The 22057-nt window shown below is 36.9% G+C and overlaps 1 protein-coding gene across 6 annotated transcripts in view; it reads right to left on the minus strand.

Moving 5' to 3' along the window:
- Positions 1-21698, minus strand: part of TINAG (tubulointerstitial nephritis antigen) — a 95160-nt gene extending 73462 nt beyond the window's left edge. For 2 of the 6 annotated variants that reach the window (XM_032650361.1, XM_032650367.1), the window contains exons 1-4: positions 20656-21088; positions 12438-12501; positions 11733-11822; positions 5666-5780 (exon numbers count right to left, since the gene is read on the minus strand). In XM_032650361.1, the coding sequence (XP_032506252.1) occupies positions 5666-5780; positions 11733-11822; positions 12438-12501; positions 20656-21010 (624 nt within the window). In that variant the 5' untranslated portion in view covers positions 21011-21088. The other 4 variants (XM_032650362.1, XM_032650364.1, XM_032650365.1 and 1 more) reach the window with 4 other exon arrangements.
- Positions 21699-22057: the final 359 nt, after the last annotated feature.

Here is a 22057-nt window from a genome sequence, read left to right on the forward strand (position 1 = left end):
TTAAAACTAATCAAATAAAAAATTTCAATAACCTATGAGAGGTAAAAACAAAAACTGGTAGTAGTCACTCTGATTTTTTCCAAAGGTACCTTTCATCCCTCAGTACTTACTATCACTAAAATATATTTCAGAGAGAAAAAAACAAATTCTTCCTAGAGAAATAGATCCAGTCAATCAAATACCATGTCTTATCTAAATAATGATAAAGTATCCAGACAATGAAATAAATTTCCCTTTCTCGTCTCAATGATCATTGGTTTTAAAAGTTATTACATAACACATAAAATACAATTTTACTTTAACTTCCAAAAAACAATAGAAAAAGATGTTATTTTTTCTTTGTTGGTAATGCCAACTTAGACACACTAAAATCTTCTGTATTGGGTGACTGAGAAAAGATGTACTAGTAAACTATGAGGCTGACAAAAAAAAATTTAGAACATTTTTACATACATCAATCTGATACTGTATAATATAGTAAAGCTACAGGTTTTAAATGCTATACCAGCCTTCTTAATGTTTTAATAATTTCTAAATATTGATAGCTCCACCTAAGATGTGATATTTATCTGTGATAGCTTTGTTAACTTTATTGTTCTCCCTGGGAAATGAACAACAAAACTACTAAAAACATATTTTTTAACTAAGCCAAGTAAAAAAATGAACTCTGAATTTCCCTATCTCTGTTTGAAAATAGTATGTTTTATTCAAAATGTTTGCAATATTTATAATATAATATAACACAGGGAAGCCTCTTGAAGTTATCTCCCAAATTTAAATTCCTGGAAAAATAATCAGGTACAGAACGGTTGCTTTGATTAGATTTGATTTGACATGATTTGATTTGATTTGATTTAGGAGCATAGTAGAACTTTCAGGTTATCAAAAATATATAATCTCTGTCAGGGCCAATAAACCCAGAGCTACACCTTTCTTTATGAAAGAAAATCCTCCAAATGATTAAGTTCTGGGTAATTTAGCTCTTACAAAATTTACCTATTTCAGAAACTTGCTAGTTTCCCAAGCTTAATCCGAGGGAGAAAGAACCACTTTGTATATTATATAATAACATTTCATTAATGCTCTACTATACAGTCTGTGTGCTAAAATACTCCTTATTCATCATTTCATGGACTTCTTACAGCCCTGTGAACTGGGTACCACTGCTGCCATCATTTCAGCCAGACTAAGAGCCAAGCACACAGGATGCAGATCTCATGTCCATCTCGGTATGTGAAATGGGGCCACGTGACTAAACGCACTGCCTACATGTGCCTATTAACAGACTTCAACTGTGATGCTTCTGCTGGCTCCAAAGGACCTCAGCCCATGCCAATTTTGCATACAGTCATAATAATTGTTTTCTTTCTGAGGCATTAAGTTCTGTTTTAGCCCTGAATATACTTCTGCTCTCTCCAGCACTTTTCTTTCAATATTTTAGCTTATGTTAGCAGCTCCTAAAGTGTGTTCTGTGGAATCTAAATCTTGGGAAGTATTAACAGTCATTATAAACAAACAAAGAAGAAAAGGTTCTCTGATGTCATGAGTTTAGGAAACACGGGGTGGAAAAAAGGTCATTGGAGGAAGAGTTCTTAGTGTCCTCAATATACTAGTGAATAGTGTGCCTCTTCGGAAGAAAGATACAATACACCATTTCACAAGTGTATTTGACCACAGATAGGACACCTTTATTCCAAATCTTGCAGGATTGGTGGTCCATGGCACAAATGTTGAGAAATATTGAAATAAGATTTTAACCGTGTAATCACCTGTTTTGTACCATAAGGAGACAAAAGGCTCAAGTGGCAGTATTTAAAGTTCCTGTAGGGAGCTACATCAGTCCCGTTGTGAATCTATGCAAGCAAATACACAGTCTCAATGGACTGACAGAGAATCGTCTAATCATTCTTAACATATTTAGTGTACAACAATTTGGAACAGAGCTGTCCAATCAAGACATTGCTTTGAACAATCTCAAGAAAACGCTTTTAGGGAAAAGTTAGGCAAAGATTGGTCAGCTGGCATTTTTGACCTGACACTAGACATAATTTTAAAGTGGGTGAAGAGAATCTTCATAGAAAACAATAAGCTGCATGGTCTAGGCAGGACCCTCTTGGCCTTCTTTCTTTCCCTTTTTCTCACTTCCTCTCATCCAGTCTGCTTGTACCCAGAGAAAACAGTAAGTTTTTGTTTCCTTTTGTCTGCCTTCACATAGGATTGCCATCCAGGAAAGGCTCCCAAAATCCTTAAGTTAGTTTTTTCTAACCTCCCATGATCAACATATTTCTATTCCTCATTATTATGAATCACACTCCACAAAAAATCATTTGAATTGAACTAATTCATCCAGATTAAACAGATTTTTTCATATTTATATAATCATGGAACTCTTTGTATAAGACCTGTTGATATTCTTCTAATGTACGTTCAGCAGACACATTATGGGACTAGTGACTGAAGTCAAGCAAGGTAGCCAGGGAACCAGCTAAAGGAGAGCTTTCCCAGGAACTGGGAATGACTCATGGCTCATCTTTCCTACCCAAGATAAAGAATTTGGTGAATCTCTGTTCTCATCCAGGTAATGGGCTCAAGGAAAGGGAGGTGTTTTAGGCTGGGGATGCAGTGAATTTTCTCAGAAAAATCATTCCCACTGTTGGCAACTGCCTACCCTAAGTGTATATATATATACCATCCTATGTTGAAAATGGTATTTTAAAAAATTGGGGGACAGTTGGGGGGGAGGGAGTTATCCAGAAGCATACCCACACAAAAGAATTCATTTTCACTCTTCAGAGGCAATTTGATGTATTGAGGGTATTTTCTATGTAGTCACCAGGCAAAGAATTAATCTATTTTTTAAGCTCTTCCTGTGGCTACCAGTTTAACTTAGTTCATATAGACCCCACATTCTTCATTGAAGTTCTTGTTGTATTTCTGATTTTCTGATATCTTCTGACCAGGTATAAGGACAACTCCAACACTCAGAAACTTTTTTTTTTTTTTGCTGTACGCGGGCCTCTCACTGTTGTGGCCTCTCCCGCTGCGGAGCACAGGCTCCGGACGCGCAGGCTCAGCGGCCATGGCTCACGGCCCCAGCCGCTTCGCGTCATGTGGGATCTTCCCGGACCGGGGCACGAACCCGCGTCCCCTGCATCGGCAGGCGGACTCTCAACCACTGCGCCACCAGGGAAACACTCACAAACTTTTTGAAAGGACCTCAGCCCTGAAGCTACTGTGCCTTAGAAATGGGAAGCTATGTCCTTGTGTGTAGCAGAAGTCTTACAGATCAGCCAAATTTTCCTTATTGCTTTCCTGGAATTACTTAGCTACTTTATTACATTAATTCATAGCACTAGGTAATTTAAATTCTCCCAGAGTACTAGTCATTAAGATTTTTCATTTAAATATCACCATAGTCACTTTTATGCAAACAAATCCCTAGGAGCCAATAAATGATTTAGAATTAGATTGCCTTTTTCTATGCTACAGTGAGTGGCAACCTGGGAAAGAAACATACCTCATTTTCTCTATAATATAAAATACTCTAAATTGCAAAAAAAAATAGAGCTTCAAAAGGAAATGTTAGAAAGAATCAAGAAAAAATGTATATTGACACCCAAATGAGTATTTGGCTAACTGGGACCTTCACTAAAAGCAAGAGAAAGAGTAATCCTTATAAAGAGGGTGAATTTATTATTTTCCTAAACACTTCTGTCTCCTTTTTTCCAGATAGATAAGGACAAAATTGAAAAAGTAAACAGCCAGAAAAAATAACTCTTTTCCAATTGATCTTATAAGTAAGTCAATAAAAGCTATGAATATGAGCCACACCTCTAAAGATGTTATGTCTCAATGATTGTGGAAAAAATCCAAAAATATATCTAAGCTGATCATTTCATAAAGTTAGTTCCGGCTCCAAGATTAAAAGACTTTTTGCTGTTTTGAACCTGAACTGGCCAAAGCTAACTGATTATACCAGAAGTCTAGGAACCGTTTGGGGGCAGATCTTTTAAAGTCCTGACTCTGCCATTTAAGTAATTCTATGGTGGCTTTTCTCTCCTCTCCATCTCCATGTGACTTGGCCTCTCTCTGTGTCAATGTTCTTGTCTTTAAAATGTGGAGAATTACAGTACCCACTACATCAAGCTGGGAATTAGATGAGATAATGTATGAAAGTGCTGATAAGAGTGATTGGGGCACAACTACTCAATACATGGCAGCTATTATGATCTTTTCTGATACTAGTTATAATTTAGCAAGTCCTGCTACTGGAATTTGAACTGGAATAATAAGTCAGGGGATTACATCTTTTGAAAGCTAAGCGCATTGAACATTTAATGAGGAACTTGTGGATTTACAACTCATCCAACAGCATAAATAACAGCCCTGCTTGCTCTGAGATGCTGAGAGCTTCCGGGCAGCCAGGACCTGACACCTTCATTGCAGAGGGAAGAGCCAGTTCTCCAGCAGCCAGGGAACCCCTCTCTGCCCTGGACATTTTTTTAAATTTAATTTTTAGTTTATATTGGAGTATAGTTAATTTACAGTGCTGTGTTAGTTTCAGGTATACAGCAAAGTGATTCATTTATCCATATACACATACCCATTCTTTTTCAGATTCTTTCCCATATAGGTTATTACAGAATACTGAGTATAGTTCCCTGTGCTATACAGTAGGTCTTTGTTGACAATCTATTTTTGTATATAGTAGTGTGTATATGTTAATCCCAAACTCCTAATTTATTCCTCCCTCCCACCCTTCCCCTTTGGTAACCAAAAGTTTGTTTTTGAAGTAAGTCAGACAGAGAAAGACAAATATCATATGATATCACTTATATGTGGAATCTGAACAAAAAAAAAAAAATGATACAAATGCCTTGGGCATTTGTAGCAGGCCTTGAATACAATAAAAATCTCAACTGAGAGACACCACAAATGGGATGGTAAAACTGCAGCTCTAAGTTAGACATCTGTGATAACTAGACAGGTGGAAGATTCTTTATGCAAGGTACATATTATCAGAAGATAACACCACTTGAAAATGAAAGGGAAAACCAATACAATAGTATTAGAAACATGAGGGTGTTATGAAACATGGCAATTTCATGAAGGAGTTTGCCAGCTCATCAGGGAAATTTGAAGGTGTTCTTTAAATGGAAAATGTGAGGATTTTTGAGGATAAACTTCTGCTAGTCATCATAGCATACCTGTCTGCAGTTACTGGCATTTATTTTATCTTCATTTCATAATGGAGTACCCAAGAGCTGTCAAAACTCTGTTTTGATGAATTCACAAAATAACTAAGTTTACTTAGAAAAAGAAAATTAAAGACAACTAATGACTTGCTTAAGCATTGGGTCACCGACAAGCCAATCATCAGAAACATGAATTTCTCTGCAATGATTAGCAATGTAAATGAGCACAATCATTCCTGAAGAGAGGAAACTATATCTAATTAGTATTAGTGAAATTTCAAAGTCCACATGAAAATTTGGGGGGTATGTAACAACCATTTTGGGGAAAGGTTTTTTTTAATTTATATGACAAAATTATCTCGGAAAGCACTAAACTCACTATTTTAGTTATTTAAAATTGCTTTATATGCACCTATGAACACACTTATACACACACACACATACAGGAGTCAAACAGAGAGGATACTTACTGCCACTTCATTCATACTCAGAAGCAAGGGGCTGGGTGGCATGGTGCCAAGGCGATATTTGAAACCCTCCTCCAAAGTCATTCCCCAGAACTGGCTGTAGTTCTGGGCTGTCCATCTGCCTTACAAATGAAAGAGAAACATGGGTACAGGTTACATGATGTCACTTTTATCATTGCATGTTCATTTATATTTCTGAAATTATATAGAAACAAATCTGACAAAATTGGAACTGTTACTGAAAGCTAGATATTCATTATATTAATGATGCATTATTGATTAATAGGGAAGCATATCACTCTTCTTAAAGTAGATCTATATCAATTATTTTAGTGTCTCAAATGAGGAACCTAAGGCTGCATTAATATAGACTAAATTTAAGAATATTGAATCTCCACATACAGTAAAGGGATTTTAGTGATAATAAGGCCAATATATGCAGTTTCTTCTAAATGTCATTAAATGTATTTTAGAAAGAAGCTTGAATGTTCAGAAATGTACTTATAGGTTAAATTGGGAAATCTGTTTTATTTATAATTTAGATTTGAAAAGAAGCTGACCATGTAAAAACAAGTATCCATGAAAAATTGAGGATAAAATAGTTATACTTAAAAAGATTACAGCAACACTAATTAATTTTATTGAAACATTTTATTGAAATATTCTATTATATATTAAATGAGTTAATTTGTGGTAAATGCTCAATAATATTAGTCATTATTAATATAATATAAATTCAACTGATGTAAAATTAGATAACAAAAAAGTACCTTTTTTTTAGACATATTTTGTGCCCTTACATAAAAAAGTAAGCTTTATTTTCAAAACCTAATGATGAGATTTCAAGATAACAATTCCTTAAGAGATGATAGGAGATGAAAAATGAGAAAAATGAAAGTAATTTAATCATTGTTTGTTTGAATTAGCTACAACTTAAGGACAATATATTTTCAGTACTTAAGGCAAATCTAAACTCTATCATGTTGTGTTTATCACCAAAATTGTTTACAGTGTGAAAGGCTCTTATGAATGATTGAAGATATGACTCAATTTTCAGTAACAAGCCTGGTGGGCTTCCCTGGTGGCGCAGTGGTTGAGAGTCCGCCTGGTGATGCAGAGGACACGGGTTCGTGCCCCGGTCCACGAAGATCTCACATGCTGTGGAGTGGCTGGGCCCGTGAGCCACGTCTGCTGAGCCTGCGCGTCCGGAGCCTGTGCTCCGCGACGGGAGAGGCCACAACAGTGAAAGGCCCACGTACCGCAAAAAAAAATAATAATAAAATAAAATAATATGCCTGGCAAGTTAATTCTTTTCTTTTACAAGATCTGTTAGTTCATAAAACTTGAAGCAACTTTGAGCCACAATTTTTAAATGTGATCTCCATCATTCAGGGAATTTCAATAAAGAAACTTTTGAATATATTAGACATTGCAGGTTTATTTAAGAGACCACCAGGATCAGCCTTAGGCAAAATCACGCAACAGTAAAATATGTTTTTGGTGCCCTACACTAGTAGTTTTCAAACATTGAGACATTTTGGGGCCATTTAATTAATCATTCAATTTAGTGAATAGGGATCAGTATTTTAAAAGATAAAATAGAATATAAGAGAAACAATAGGAAATATTAGAGTTTATAGGACAGAGTGAGGGTAAGTACTATTTATATACATTTAAGTATATGTACAAGTATGCGTGTGTGTGTGTGTGTGTGTGTGTGTACTAGGTCATAAAGTTACATGTATGATTTACTATAATTTATGCTCAGAAAAGCATGAATAGCACCACTGCTCTGCATCATCCTTTTTGACCTAGGCTCATCAATTCTTTTTTTAATTGAAGTATAGTTGATTTACAATGTTGTGTTAATTTCTGCTGTACAGCAAAGTGATTCAGTTATATATCCATATATATATATTCTCTTTCATATTCTTTTCCATTATGCTTTATCACAGGATATTGAATATAGTTCCTGTGCTATACAGTAGGACCTTGCTGTTTATCCATCCTATATATACTAGTTTGCATCTGCTAGTCCCAAACTCCCAATCCATCCTTCTCCTACCCCACCTCTCCCTTGGCAACAACCAGTCTGTCCTCTATGTCTGTCATCACTTTCCTTTTAACCCAAGTTAGCATTTCCTGAACATTCTTAATTTATCTATCACATTCTTCAGTAAACACTGGGGACACAGAAATAAATTTCTCTACCTTCAGAAAGCTCATACTCTAAAAAAGCCTACAAAAGAGAAATGACTTCAGTATGTATAATTTATTAGCGGTAGGTCAAAATCTGATCAGAGTAGAGGACTGAAACATAACTCTTCCTGAAGGAGTTAGAAGAATTTTTTTACAGAAAGTGACTTTTTAGTGCTCAGCCTGGAAGGATGAGAATGAATTAGACAGCCAGATGTGAGGAAATAGATAATTTATTCTAAATAAAGGCAACTCTGGAGCAAAGCAGGTTTGAAATTTGGAATAACATTTAGGGAATAGCAGATAAGTAGAACACTTAAACTCTGAGAGCGAGCAGAGAGACAGGGGCTGGAAAGAGTGTAAAAGATGAGGCAGTAAAGCATTTGGAACAGATTGTTATTTATGCTGAGGAGTAAAATTATATTCTAAAGCAATGGAGTGTCACTGAAGACTTTTTAAGAACCTGAGTGGCAGAATCAAAGCTTTGTTTCAGAAGGATAACCATGAAAGTATAAAGAATTGGTTGGAATTTAGTCAGACTGGAAACAGAGTAAAGTCAGGTCATTTCAAACTAGGCTTGATAAAGAAATGCACTAGAATATAGCATAAGAATAAAGGAAATACATTTCTAAAGTAAACTTTGTGGGGATTACAAGAGTCTAGTGACTGAGAGTGAAGAGGAAAGAAGCCTCAAACTAACTTCAGATTTTCTGGCTTAGTTGACATGGTAGCGGGGGATGCCAGTAACCAAGGACAAGTCAAAAGGTTAGTCCTTTTGGTTTGGGTTATTTTTGACTTTGAGAAATCAGAGTCAACTTATTCAATAGATAGTCTATAGACTTTGAGTTCATAAGAAAAATCAGGGTTAGAGATAGGATGGATTAAAAATGGGTACAAATTCTTTGTAGCTCTTTCCATCAAGAGATGGAGTCCATTTTTCCAACCGTTGAATGTGAGCTGGCCTGGTAACTTGCTTTGTCCAGTAGAATGCAGTGAGATTGACAATGTGCAAATTTCAAGCTTTGGCCTCACTTGAGCCATTTCCATCCTCCACTCATGTCCTGCTTGAACACTGTCATTATGTGAAGAAACCAAGGCTGTCCTGCTGGAGACACATGGGCCCCCCAACAACCAGCACCAACCACCAGACATGGGCAGGGGGCCACCTGGACAATGCAGCCCCAGCTGAGGCCCTAGATGTCTGTGGACACATGAGTAACCCCAGGAGAGACCAGGAAAAAAGCCTCAGCTAAGTCCATCCCAAATTGCCAGTATGAACAAATAAAAAGCTTGTGCTTTCAGGGCGCTAAATTCTGAAGTGGTTTGTTTCACAGCATCAGATAAACTGAGACTGTTCTCTCTCTCCCTTTGTTCCACTAACTTGCTGATTATTATTTGTGCTACTAATTTGCCACTTATAACTGCCCTATCACTAGAAATCCTTTTACAGAGTTATGATATGTGGATTCCTCAGCTAGATTGTAAATTCCTCTAAGAAATTATTTATTTGTATCCTCAGTAGTGCCAAAAGGGAAACACATGTTTTGTTAATATTAATTGCATTACAACATAATATAGGGAATAAATAAGCACGGAAGTGGGCTATGCAGAATGAATAAAGATTTGGATCTAAATACTACCAAGATGCCAGAAATAAATGTTTTAAAGCAAAGGCTGTATATATTTGTATGTAGGCTACTTTCAAAAGCGCTTAAAATAGACATTGAATGCTATAATATGACTCTGTTTTCATACATGAAAACAACTTGAACATCAGGAACAGTGAATATCTGAGAATTAGAACTTTCTTTTTTTTTTTGCGTTATGCGGGCCTCTCACTGCTGTGGCCTCTCCCCGTTGCGGAGCACAGGCTCCGGATGCGCAGGCTCAGCGGCCATGGCTCACGGGCCCAGCCACTCCGCGGCATGTGGGATCTTCCCGAACCAGGGCACGAACCCGTGTCCCCTGCATCGGCAGGCGGACTCTAAACCACTGCGCCACCAGGGAAGCCCTAGAACTTTCTTTTAAATTCAAGGACTTTCTACACTCCCTCCTGTTGTTCCCTGATAAATAATTTTAGTTTTACTCCTTTTCTTCATACTTTGTCTCTTTTACTTAACTTTTTTCTTTGATCTGAGTATATTTTCTTTTGCTGCAATTTTACTTTACCTTTTTTTTTCTTCAAGTCATCTATGTTTGCTACTAAAAGGCAAATCCTGTGCCTCTTAAATTGACCTAGAGTACTCTCAGAATAAACAAATGATGGAAAGAAAATTCTTCCTTCCAAGGAAGGCAGCATTCCCACCAGATCTGTACTCTTTTTTTTTTTTTTTTTTTTTTTTGCGGTACGCGGGCCTCTCACCGCTGTGGCCTCTCCCGTTGCGGAGCACAGGCTCCAGACGCGCAGGCTCAGCGACCATGGTTCACAGGCCCAGCCGCTCCGCGGCATGTGGGATCTTCCCAGACCGGGGCACGAACCCGTGTCCCCTGCATTGGCAGGCAGACTCTCAACCACTGCGCCACCAGGGAAGCCCTGGATCTGTACTCTTATGTGACTTTCTTTCCACATTGCTTTAGACTGTGGTTTCTCCTGGGTACTGTGACAGTGGAAAGCTTGGCTGCTTATCTTGGCTTCTTGGAAGTGTGTGCTTGTTAGCTCAAGCATTTGAATCCTTTTAGGAACCTGATTCAGATAATCTCTCATGATGACACATACTCTCATGTCCTTTTAATGATTTAAATATCACTTAGCCATAGAAAATAATTGTTTTTCCCTAGAAATACTTAAAATGTCATCATATTATCACCTAAAATATTGTCAAAACACATACACACAGAGGAGTTGAGAATGGTTTAAGAATATTAATATCAACAAATGTGACTTCCAAGTGTCTTTTGTGTCTTCCAAGAAAATACTCTGGGTGCATCGAAAATTAGTGTCCCCACTGTCCTGGGAAACATATGTCTTAGGTGTAGCAAGAAGTGATATGTCTATGTTTTAAAAATGCATTTCAGGATGACTTCACTTTTATAGTTGCTTGACAGTAGGTCTTCTCACGTGAAATCTTTTCCTGAAGGTAGAAAATGTTTTCAAGGGTGTATAGAAATTTGATCAGTGACAGTGGAGAAATCCTGAAGCAGAAAACAGCTGGCCCATCCCTTCTCCCTTCAGTTCAGTAAAGAAAGCCAGTGTCAGCACCTACACCTAATTCCCTCTATGTAAGTGGAAAAGTGACTTAATTTATTAATCTATCAGACAGCATCAAACAGTTACTTCCTTTAAGTGTCAATCAGTTCAAGCTTCTGTTTATTAGCAAAGTAAAATGGCTCAACCAGTCTTTTTACTCAGCCGTGAGTGAAATTGGCTAGATATCAGTCATGTCGATGACGCTGTCTAGATGGACTGGTCGTTTGGGGGATCATCGAGATAAAATACTACTTTCTGAAGGTCGGAGTCTACCCAGGTTAGATGAGCATATGATTGGCTGGATCAGGGCAGCACTGGAAGGAAAGATGATGAACATGAATGAACCTGTTTGCCTACTTCCTGATTTTGCCTGAATACTTATTTAAACTAAAGCTCCCCCTACTAGCCTCACTCACACCTTGACACTGCTCCTTCCTAAACAATTTAAGAACATGCTCTATATTTCCTCTTTGTGCCTTTTAATTTTTAATCATTTAATGTTCACCTCTGTTCATTCCAATTTCACATGCCGTTCTACCACCCTCCCCATTTCTCACCCACTCTTTTTTTTGTTTTTGAAAGAATGATCATTTTTAGAAGGAAATGATAGGAAACACATTGTTTGAAACCTGAGGGGCAATGAGGGGGGGAGGTGCCAAAAAGCCTAGAAAGCAAGATTTCTCTCACCCATAGTCTCCTTTATTGACATGTTCAATTAATCCTGGTTGAACAAGGCATACATGCTGGGAACATTTCCATTGCTGTCCTGAGCATGTGCTGTAAAGATACAAAAGTTATGAAAGTGGCCTGGTCTTTAGGGAGTATACTTATAAAATCAGTAACCAGAGTTGCACCTTTTTAAGGCATAAAAGATATTTTTGACTAATGTTAACCATATGACTTTAATTCTTGGCAAAAGTAAATCACAACACGTGCATTAGCTACCACTCAGTATCTTCCACTTCAGGCAATTAATAAATGAAATGATCACCCAGTCATTGACGTTTGAAAACATAAGACAATGGAGACAGTAGATTCGACACATTTGTAATTGTAAATTTTTTGCAGGATAATCAATTTCAAGGCAGCTTTGTTTTATATATAGTTACTGTGTTCAAGAACACGTGATTTTCCTGTAGTATATCAGAATGTTTAAAATTAAGAGGTTTGTGAAAGCAGGCCACTGTCACAAACACCAAACTCAAACGTTAAAAGAAATATTCATGATTAGCTTTTAAACATTTATTAAAATTAAATATGCTTATAAAAACTATGGGTATGTGATATCTTATGACTTATGATTCTATCTGTATTTAAATATATGCTTTGTTTCACAAATGTTCCTTTGAGGAAAACATACACAGACAGTTTTGTGCCACTTAAATTCATTACCAGGAATTGCAGTTTTCTTTAATTACTGATCCTTCTTCATAACGTTGACCATCTCTGTGGCAACCTGTCAACATACCATGTAAACAAATCAAAATTCTAAATTGAATAATAAGTAAATTAAAATTGTATTTAGTTTTTTCAAATATGCAAAAAAATTTGGTGCCCATCTGAAGGAAATCCACATAGGGTTTGTGTCAAGGTTTGTATATCAAATTCTTATGGGCTTGTTCCATAAGCTTCTATCTTTACATTGTGTATTTGTTCCAACTGAGAGGATTTGTAAAGCATAATAACTAGATTACTGAGGTATTGATCACTAAACACACTCAAAAAAATAATGTATTCAAGTAAGTAAGCAGTAAAACAGTGTTTGAATTAATTTATGGAATTTCTTATCTTAAAAATCTAATCAACTCTCATATGTAAATATGATTAATTACATATGCTTAGAGGAAAGAGCTCAAAGTGTTGGACCAAAATATAAAGCTATTTCAGTGAATCCACCTTACAAAGATAAACTCTACTTTTTCTTCAAAATTTAGATCAGGAGAAAAGTTTATACGGTTGTAGTCCTTTGTGTTCCAAGTCCAAATGTTTCTCAACCATTAACCAAAACTCATTGCTATTTTACCAGACTCTATAAACTACTCCAAAGAGATGAATGGTGAATTATCATTATATGAAAACCAATCAGTAAGATACGGTGAAAATAATACCCTGGCTACAAATTAAATCCCTTTTGAAAATATAACTTACACAAATTTAAATTCATGCTGAATTAGCAAAAGTAGAAAAATTCGCTCCTTTGTCATGTGAAAACTTTTTTGACGGAGACATGTCACTGATAGATCACAACAATGGCCCTCAGTTAAATAAAATGAATTCTAACTTTTTATTCATACAATCATAGGAGGAAATCTACATGTTTAGAAAGCATTCCAAGGGACCTGGCTTAACCACCAGCCACAATGTCACAAAAGACACTTACAAATTAGCTATCCTCCGATTTTTCCAAAAATTGTTTCACAGGAAATATTTTACAAATGCTCCTCTTCGGCATGCACTGTGTTCTCACAGTTCAATCTTTTGCTTAATGAATCTAAAAATCTCCTTGTATTTGCATCTATCCACCTCTTTTCCATGGATTTTTGACATTCCACTCTCACAAGAAGAGAGAAGGAAACCACCTCTCTCCTGGACCACAGGGGAGGGGAAAGATTTAACTTTAAATCAAGTTCAGAGTTTCAATTACTACCCAGGATTAAACACTTTTTGTAAATGAATTTCTATGTTTGTAACTTACAAAGACCCCGGAATTTTTACTACCTAGGAAAGCAACAGAAAATTCATGTAACAATTCAAGTTTTATTCAAAGTCAAGGGAAGTACTTCTTTGACTAGTTCTAAAGGAGATGAGGGGCAAAATCAAAGCTGATTTTTAAAAATTTATACTGAAGTATAGTTGATTTACAATGTTGGGTTAATTTCTGCTGTACAGCAAAGTGATTCAGTTATACATATATATGTTATCAAACCTGGTTTTTAATCAAAACCAATGAATGTTGCTTGTCCAGCATACCAGTTATATAGATAAAGGGACGAGAAATCACAAAGGTCCTAATGAAAAACAGGATGTCCCTTCTCTAACCTGTCCCCCAGCTATTAATTTTGAAGTAAAGAGAATTTTATCACCGTTCCCACCCAAGATCATTAATACTATGTCTAGTGTTAGCAAAAGTTCCATTTCTTGGTCTTCCCTCCTTAATATCAAGTCAGAGTTGACTATAAGAAACAACGTTTGCTGTAATCTCACTTGAGAGTTGGCCTCTTGAACAAACACCATAATCTGTTCATCTGAGTTTGGCCAAGGTGCTAACAAAGTGAAGCATCAACTTCTACACAATACAGAAACTCAGTCCACTCCCTTCCTCCACTCTTCCCCACTCCAGTGTATCGCTCATCCCCTGAATAGCATTTAGAGAGATCTTTTAAAATCTACATTGTGTCACTCCTTGCTTAAAATCCTCAAGTTATTCCCCATCAAATTTAAAATAAGACCAAACTTCTTACAATGACCTATAAGACCTTACCCAAAATCTCTCTTCCATAATCTTTGTCCTCATCACTCCTGTTCTGCTGGCTAAAGGCTTTCCATGATACTGATGAGGATGGAGAGAAGTGGATGAACATAATTTGGAGGCAAAGCAAATGGGACTAGCTCTTGGATTGAGTTTGGAGAATGAGGAAAAAGAGGAATCAAGGATGTCTCAGTAGGATTTTGGCCTGAACCATAGAGAGGCAGTGAAGCTAATATTGAAATAAGGAACAGGCTTACGGCAAGAAAGCAAGAGTTCTGTTTTGCATATTTTAGATTTAGATTAAGTCTAGGTTAGCCATCCTAATGGAGAATATCAAGTAGAGTAGTAATGGAAATTCAGAGTTAAGTCATGATTGGAGAATGAATTTGAGAGCCAGCAACATACATATCTTTAAAGCCTTGAGACTACATAAGAGGCTGCTTGAGAGAGGGTTTGTAGGTAAGAGAAAGACGTCCAGGACTGAGCTCAAACTCTGTAGCTAACATTCGGAAGAGGAAACAGGGAAGGAGTGACCTATGAGGAAGAAGGGAATTCAGTTGAGGGTAGAGTCTTGAAAAGTAAGAGAAGAAAGTATTCCAAACAAGCAAAAGTGGTCACCTACACAGAGTACCACTGAGGGATCAAGAAAAGAACAGACATCTTAATATTGCATTTGGAAACATGGAAGTCTTCAATAACCCTGCCAAGACAGAGCTCAGTAGTAAAGTAGCAGGAAACAAGATCTTGTAAGAATGAGCTGATGAGAGGCTTGGAATCAGGAAGTGAAATGTTTCCTTCAGATATTTTTGCCATTAAAGGAAAGAAGGAAATGGGGTAATCGTTGGTTAAGGACATGGAGTTGAGGGAGGGCTTTTTCAAAGTTGGGAGTTACAACTACCTACTAACCTCCTGCAAGAGAATATCTTGTAAATGATGTTTGCTCACTTTCTTAGTTATTTCCTTGGGGAAAGTCCCTAGAAGTGGAAATTCTGGGTCCAAATTGATGTTTGGACATCTTTAAGGCATTTAATTCATATCGTCATTTTTTTTTTCTTTTCAGAATGATTTTACCAATTTATATTCACCAGCAGTTGAATGAATGAGTTATTCTGTGTCACCCTAGTGCATAGACTGTAACTTTGGTTCCCATGTTAGGTACCACCTCATCATGGAAACAGAGTCAGGGTTAGAAATTAACCTTTGATGCTGTCTAGCACCATCTCCCAAGCAATGCCTGAATCCTCTTTTGGATTCTACTAGCTTTGAATGAAAAATATTTCTTTTAAAATGCTAATTTGAGAACATGATTGATGTTTAAAGGTAGCAGAAAAATTGGGGGAGTTAAAAAAAATTTTTTTGTAAATCAGTAGTTTTGTAAATTGATTGATCCAGGAGAGAAAGGGAGAAACGATGCTTTAGGAGAGAAAGAGGGAGAGGAGAGAGGAGAGAAGAGGAGAGGGAGGGAGGGAGGGAGGGAGGGACAATTGTAAGGATGGAGATTTTGAAAAGATAAGAGACAGTGGGAACAAAGACACAGACCTACTAGAGAATGCACTTGAGAATATGGGGAGGGGGAAGGGTAAGCTGTGACAAAGTGAGAGAGTGGCATGGACATATATACACTACCAAACATAAAATAGATAGCTAGTGGGAGGCAGCTGCATAGCACAGGGAGATCAGCTCTATGCTTTGTGACCACCTGGAGGGGTGGGATAGGAAGGGTGGGAAGGAGGGAGACGCAAGAGGGAAGAGATATGAGAACATATGTATATGTATAACTGATTCACTTTGTTATAAAGCAGAAGTTAATACACCATTGTAAAGCAATTATACTCCAATAAAGATGTTAAAAAAAAAAAAAAGAGTGAGGAAGGAGACATGAGCCAAGAAATTCAGACAGCCTCTAGAAACTGGAAAAGGCAAGGAGAGGGATTCTCCCCTAGACCCTCCAGAAGGAATGCAGCCCTGCTGACAGCTTGACTTTCTTCCAGTGAGACCCATTTCAAACTTCCAGCTTCCAGAACTGTAAAATAATTATTTTGTGTTGTGACAATTTGTCATAGCAATAGGAAACTAATACAGTGTCCATACATCATTTGAATAAATGATATATTCACACACACACACACACACACACACACACACACACACACATACACACACACACAAAAGAGACAGTGGGATTTAGAGCTCAAGAGGAGGAATCTACTCCATGGAAACAGTAACCAATATGGGGGTACTTTGAAAATTATGATGATGGAGAGATGAGAAAATTCCTGGTGGCTTTATTTCCTCAAGGAAAAATGTATAAAGCACTTCAGAGTGAGTTAATCAAACTGATTACACCTTGACATGATAGATAGATAGATAGATAGATAGATAGATAGATAGATAGATAGATGATAGAGAGATGATAGTAATGGTTGTTGAAATTAAAGGAGTTTTGCAACTTTAACAGCCATTAATACAAAAATGTGGCAAATCAGATATTTGGAAAGTGAAATCCATCTCTTGATTTGAGAAAAGATGACAATATGATGTAACATTTTAAAATATCTTCATCATAAAGTGTTCTAATAAATGTGCTGGTCTCAATGTCACTTCAGGGAAGGGAGTTGCCTGCCCTAATCAGGAGTCAGCATCCCAGGGGCGGTCAGTAACACTGATCCTGAAAGGCCAGACTCCAGGTAAGCTGCTACAAGGGGTTCCATTATCCATCTTTTAATGAACACTAGAGGAGCAGTATAATGAGTATCAGAAATGGGCTTTCACTGGCAAAATTAGTGGCTTATTAATCAGCATAATGGATATAAGTAATCAGCTTTTATCGGTTAAATTAACAGCAATAAATTGATGTAGATTAGCTAAAACACTTAAAAATCACATCCCACTCTCATACTCCACAGTTTTTATGTATCTCTTAAGGTCAAAAGCCTTCACTCTTAGACCTGGTGCCCTAGGATTGACCTTTACAAGGTCCTGTGTCCAGCCACTGGGTAGGAGGATTTATCATAACCTGACACCCTCTGTAATATTATCACATGGGAAAACTCCAGTAAATTTTTCAAGCAAGGTAGATGTGGGAACATCTAACAGGATGGGGACCTGAGACTTCATGGAGCTTACAGAGGTTTATGGATTAGTGTATATCTCCTTACCAGTATATATTTTTGCAACAGTATGCACGGCAGAATTTGGACTGTGATTTATCTTCATTGTAATGTGGTTAAGGAGGTCATGAAGGGATAAATAATCCTCATTCAATTCAAATGTGTCAGTGGTTTACATCCATTTTTTACCAATGTGAACATAAGAGTTGTGTGTAATCAAATTAGCTTAGGTCTGTTCACAGCACATGGTCCACTAGACTCTTTTATTAAGATCTGCTACAAGAGATTCTGTCTGGAAAAACCACTCTGGTTCTGTTTCAAACTCTATCACTTGTTTTCTGTATCTGACATTTGAAATCCTCCAATGACTGGAAGTAACCAGCAGAGATGGGACAAAACCCAGAAGGAAGATGTTTACTCACATGTACAAACCAATTTACACAAAAGGTACATATCTATTTATTTATTTTTTGACACATTTATATTTTTAAACCTTAATATAATATACATAGTTTTAAGTCCCAGGTTGAAAAAGAAATGCAGTATAAGAGACTAGACAATAACGTGTAACTAGATACTTGAAAAATATTTAATAAATTAGTGAATGAACTAGACAATACCATGCAAGTAGATAACTGAAAAAATTTAATAAATCAGTGAATGACTGAAAAATATTTAACAAGTCAGTGATGCTTTACTAGCATCTCAGAGGAAAGTCTCTTTATATGGCAAAAAAATATAGTATAAATAGTATATCATTTTCTATTTATTTTAGTTAATTTTGTACAATTTTTAAATATTGTGTAGTGCTATTTTCTTTTAACCAGCTACTTTCATAAGGAAGATAAAACAAAAGAAAAAAATCACCTTCATGAGTGCAAATATAGTTTACTGTGAACATTTGCTACTAAATAAACTGATGAATTGCTTCCCTCCATCATGAATGGAATAAAAACTATGCTGGGAACATAAGTTCTACCTAAAACATGACCCTAAATTAAAGTCTTAGCAAAATCCTAGCTTTCAAGCAAAAATGGACATTGAAGAAGCAGCAATTTCTTTTCCAAATGGGTTACATGATTCAAATAAGAAAAGCTCAAATACGTTTCATCACATCAAAAGCACCACAGCTGATCCATAATATTTATCCTCAACTTCCAGGAAGCTGACCCTATTCATACTTAACATCTCTCAATGAGTTCTCATAACAGGATAAAATCCTAAACTCTTGATGTGGCCTATAAATCCTGGTAAAATCTGACCTCTACTCACCTCTCAAACCTCATCTTATGTCACCCCCAACCCTCCACTGATCATGACTCTCTGGAAGTGGTGGCCTCCATCCAATTCCTAGGCAGCACCAAGCTCCTGGCTCCCAGATCCCATTCTGTTGGCCCTTCTTCAGGTCACCTCACTCCTCAAGTCTCCCACCCAAGCTAATGTTATGCATTATTTTACATGTTAATGTTATATTCTGGCATACTTTCTCACCGCACCCTAAGCGTTTCCTTCGGAGAATTTAACACAATTTGCGCTTGTACGGTGAATTTGTTAAATATCTTATAACCCCCACATATAACTTGACTGTCACTTCCATGAGGTTAATGTCTTGTCTTTTTTCTTCCCCATGGTTGCCCCCAGCAAAAGCACAATGACTGGCCTGGTGGAGGTAGTCAATGAATATTTTTTTGATGAATGGCTAGGTCTGCCATTTCTAAGAGACTATCTGCCACTTTTTAGGGTGAAATAAATGTTTGCTGAACTGTTTACTGGTAAAGACAAAGGCCTGGCATTATTTTTTTAAATTGAAATTAGTTGATTTACAATGTTGTGTTAATTTCTGCTGTACAGCAAAGTGATTCAGTTATGCATATATATATTCTTTTTCATATTCTTTTCCATATGGCTTATCACAGAACATTGAATATAATTCCCTGTACTATACAGTAGGACCTTGTTTATCCATCCTATACCTAAAAGCTTATAATATGTGTGCGTTTTAAGGAGTACTTCCTCAATTTTACAAACAAGATGACATTACTGAGAATGAAGGCAACAGTCAGCATCTGGACCTTGCTAGAAGGATACCAAATCCTAGCTTATCCTACATTGTCTTCTAATTGTAATCCCCACTCACCATCACCCATTTAAAGTCATGTGACATAGCTCCGAGGAAACCTGCACTTCTGCCTGTATAAGTGGAGCAATAGAATTTTATTTTGTGTTTTTGGCAAATTTTGGATAAATCGATTGCTCAGATTCTATAGCCATTTTACAATAATTAGACCAATACAGGAAATACCACCATTCTCCTTATGAATTATTTGTATTTATTTGCTCAGTCTTAGACTTTTAAAACTACCTTATATGGAGCACTCTTGTTTTTAATAAAAGCTTGGCAAAATGAAACAGATTGGCAAAATGAAACAAAACAAAAACACACATCGTGACTCTATTTGGTATTACTTAGGCAGAGAGGGTGGCCAACTTCATTTTGCCTTTGCGCTGGTTTAAATGACATTGCTATAACATAGGTTCTAATGCTACAAGGTCCAATAGTCTCATGAAATAGTAAGTAAACTGTTACATAAATCTGCAGAGGATCAGGCTTGTGAACTTGATGAGATTCTCTAAGAGGTTACACTCAAAAAAGCGTGAGCGATATTTTTCTTGTCAATACATTTTACAAAAAAAGAGAAATAAAGAATTTTAAGTAACTTTCATATAAGTTGAGTGAGTATTCAGAACAGAATCTAGACCAGCCTTCGTGGCTGTCACAGCAGAACTTTCCTGAAGGCTCTAGTCTGATGTGTGTACCCGGCATCTAAACCAAAGCACGTTAACAATCCTGAGAAATTTATTCTGGTGATCGAAATATTCATTTTTCATTTCAACTTAAAAAAGGAAGGGAGGAAGGAAGGGAGGGAGGGAGGGAGGGAGGGAGGGAGGAAAGAGAAAGAGAAAGAAAAAGAAAGTTGGACAGATCTTGTTATGAACCAGAATAACGTTTGAACACATTCCCAAAGCCTACCTTCTGGATACCAAGGCTTTGTGTGAGGAGGCCATTCCTTCTTTTCACGGCAAAATGACTTGTAATCAGGACAGCAATCAGAATTCTCCCTTTCACAGAATTTATCACAGTAACACAGTGCATTTGTCTCATAGAACTGAGTCACACAGACATCATCTCTGTCTTCACAACAACCAAAACTTCTACAGTATTGCCCTGTGAAAATGGCTCTTTTGAATCGAGTACCTTCCAAAATGGTGTGATTCCTAGTGAAATTAGCTCCTCGGTGCACTTCTCTTTGAGATAAATACTGTCTCTCCATCCAAATTTCTGTGGTGAGATAAGAAAGGATTAAAATCTTATATCCAGTCCACATTCTCCAGAGGTCAGGTGTGGCTCCCACTTGCTATTATATTCAATATCCTTGGCCTTGGGGCTTCTCCTTAGAGCCTGAATTCTAATCATCAAGACAACTCAGCCTGAATCCTGAAACTGATCCTTTACTTGAACTGAGTGTATTTCTTGTAGTTAAACATTAATCAAGAATTTCAATGTTTGCTCAAGATAAGGTAAGTGTTAGAAATAGACCATTGTCATTCCTCCAACGTTTAAATTTTATATTTAATATAATGAGAAAAAATGTTCATCGCCATGAAAATAAATACCTAAAACTCTTAGGTATAGATGATATATTGAATATTGCTTGCTTCCAAAATAATCTAGATTCTTAAATCAAAAAACCTCTCTGGAATACACATGACCCAAATTATGGCAAAGTGTAGGGAATTCAAAAGTCAAAAACAAATTTTCATCACCTACTTGCACTGCAACTAAAATCCAGTCTCTCCTGAGGTTGTCTGCTAGGATCTGTCATAACAATAACATATGCCCAGTCACACACTGGCTTGATTTTTCCATGTGTACCCCAGTCACCTACCAGAAGCATTTTGATTTCAAGGCTTAGTGGAGGCTAATTCAGCTAGAAATTCCCTGATGGTGACCTTAGTTTTCTCTACCTGAATCTCTACTTGACATCAATGCAGGAATCGGCAGTATCTGAAAAGCAGTTTATAGTCAAGAAAAGTCAATCCTGTGTGCTAAAGAGCTTGGGCGGGGGGGTGCGGGTAGGGGGCAGTTGTGAAGGAAACTCAAATGTCAAGATGTCTTTCGTGTTTCTGTAAAGCTGTGCAGTTTGCTATACCGTATTTATTCATTAACTATAATAACTCCCTTTGGGTTGTGGATAAATAACCAGCAGACGATGATTCAGCAAGAGTGGCCAGGTTGCCTAGAGGAAAGGACTTCTCTTGATGATCAGAAAACCTGGACTCTTGTCCCTGAGCTTACTGCTGAATTGGCTTTATGATCTTGGGCTCACAATTTTCTTCTCTGGTCCTCAGTTATTTTCCTATAAAATGAGTGC

This window comes from Phocoena sinus, chromosome 11 (genome assembly GCF_008692025.1).
Source record: "Phocoena sinus isolate mPhoSin1 chromosome 11, mPhoSin1.pri, whole genome shotgun sequence".
Classification (NCBI taxonomy): Eukaryota; Metazoa; Chordata; class Mammalia; order Artiodactyla; family Phocoenidae; genus Phocoena; species Phocoena sinus.